Below are 2,286 nucleotides of genomic sequence, written 5' to 3' on the forward strand. Positions count from 1 at the left end.
CATTAGCACCTCTAGTAATATATTTACTGAGAAAAATGGTGACGTGTTCAACACTTATTTTACCCGCTGTATATTTATCCACAGAGTTGATGTGATCAGTGAAATGTTGGACTTCCTGGGATTTAATTTTAACCCTGGTGTCATCAACACAGGTTTTAAATTTCAATTTTTTCATTGGTAAAGATACATTTTTAATAAAATATTTATTGATAACATTTGAGACAACAATGCAGTGCAAACTAAAGCAGTATAAACCCACACTTTCAGTAAATATTTGTAGTTTTAGAATAACATATGCTGGGTCTGTGCTATATCAACAGGTGTTTCACATGATATTCTAAACCTGTTTGTGCCTTCTGCTTATTTGATTAAATTATTCTAAATCTCACAAATAACTTAACAGGAGCTAATAATGTTTAACCTACCTCCTTCAACTGTGCCAGACGGTCCTTCATCTTATGAAGTATTAAATACAAATGTTGAATATAAAAAGACAAGCAGGTATTCCTCAGTTCTACACAGTTGTCAGCCTGGTCTTCAAAGTTGGGCTGCTGGAAACGATTGTACTTGAAATAATCCAGCTGTTTGGACCGAGGGGGTTGCTGGAGACAAAGACAGAACCACGTAGAAAGTCCAGGTTGTTTGGATGGTTTCCTCTGAGACAAACTGTGCACAGCCTACTCTGTGGAACAACTAAGCCTCTAAGAACGGATTAGAAGAACTGTGTTCAGGGTGATAAACCTCTCTGCCCCAAGCCCCCTCCTGCATCCACCAGAAAAGACTGACTCTAGACAGCAGGGCTTAATCTCAGTCTGACAAAAGCCAATCCCATTTATCTCTATGTGTGTGTGTGCAGGTTAATATAAACATGATAGTGAAGCAGTCCGATAGATGTTGACCCTTAATGCAGACTATCTGGTTGTCTGTCTTGCAACTTGCAACTTTACCCTCCTGTTGTGTTGTGGGTCAAACTGACTCGTTTTAAAGTTTCACATTTTTTTAATAGTTTAAAGTATTTTTTCTGCAGGAAACCTTTTCTATTTGTCTTTAGGTATAATTTACATGTAAAATGATTCACAGTGATGAAGGTTTGTGGTGTTCACAGGTTGCTGCTCATTTAGAGAATAAAGGACTGGGGTGGATCTCGAGTCGCCAGTTCATCCTTGATGTCCTCGTTCAGTGCCTACAAAAAGGCATCCTACAGAGTCTCATCATYCCACCAGCTGTCCACTGCTACGGTGTGAAAAACAATACCTCTGTGACCCTCTTGTTCCCCTGTTTGAGAGTTAGCAGACCTCTGGATGCTTCTCGATGAGGAAGAACTGGACAAAAAAACTCTGAGTAACTCTCTAGCAAAGTCTTTGTACTTGTAACAAATGAGAGCGTCTCTTTGCCACTCAGCAGTTCCCCACAACTTGGCTTTAACAGACAAAAGCGAAACATAAGCGAATTTGGAGTGTTCAGAAGGGAATGCTGAACGTTGTAACTCAAACTGTTCTCGGGTGGGCACAAACGGGGCTCCATACATGAGGGAGGCTGAGGTCTTGAAACCTTAGGTGATGCTGCTTGTCCTCCAGCAGGGAGAGCCGTAACATTACAAGATAATGATAAATTACTTAAAAGTTGTGTTAATGTTACGAATACTTTTATCCAGATCATTTAAAGCTCCCTCAATACTTGCCTTCCAGGCTGTGTTCGGCTCAGAGCTCATAGTGGCCAGATAATCTGTTACAGTTTGTATTTTGAGCTCTGAGTAAACACCGAACAACGTCAAAGTTTTAACAAGTTTATTGTTAGAATTTTCAGCTGGAAGGTTGGAACCGGACTCTGGGGTCGTCAGTTCTGGACACAGAAGCTTAGGGTTAGGTTGAGTCATGAACTCAATATTATTTGTGAGAAAGAGAGTCACCAACCTTTCCTGCTGTGTTGAAGTCCAGGTTGAAACARCAGCWGATGTGTTTTGGTTCTGGGCTGTGTTGTCACGTGGAGCGAATGTATCGCTGGACTTACTCAGGGTCAGAAACAGGGCAAGGGTCATACACAGGTGGTCAGAGGATGTTACCAGGTTAGGAGATGACTGAGTCGTTGGTCCAGAGATGCGTTCAGGGGTCGAGATCCAGGAGGTCAGATGTGGCGCGGTACCGTTCAGGAAGCAGGCGAGTGACAATAATCCAAGAGACAGAAAAAAGGGTCGTTACCGTGACAGCAGATGGCAGGAGGGATCCGACAGGGGCTGAGGCCGGAGACGTTAAACCAGGAGACATGAGCGAGGTCGGGGACATGAGG

General features: G+C 42.5%; 1 protein-coding gene across 1 annotated transcript in view; it reads right to left on the reverse strand.

The window, feature by feature from the left end:
- LOC106536987 (syntaxin-3) overlaps positions 1-739 on the reverse strand; it is a gene marked incomplete in the record, with an annotated part of 47,637 nt that extends 46,898 nt beyond the window's left edge. Inside the window, 1 exon segment of the mRNA XM_014034353.1 lies at positions 426-739. Coding sequence (XP_013889807.1) covers positions 426-455 — 30 coding nt within the window.
- Between the last annotated feature and the right edge of the window lie 1,547 nt (positions 740-2,286).

Source organism: Austrofundulus limnaeus, unplaced genomic scaffold (genome assembly GCF_001266775.1).
Source record: "Austrofundulus limnaeus strain Quisiro unplaced genomic scaffold, Austrofundulus_limnaeus-1.0 Scaffold2068, whole genome shotgun sequence".
Lineage (NCBI taxonomy): Eukaryota > Metazoa > Chordata > Actinopteri > Cyprinodontiformes > Rivulidae > Austrofundulus > Austrofundulus limnaeus.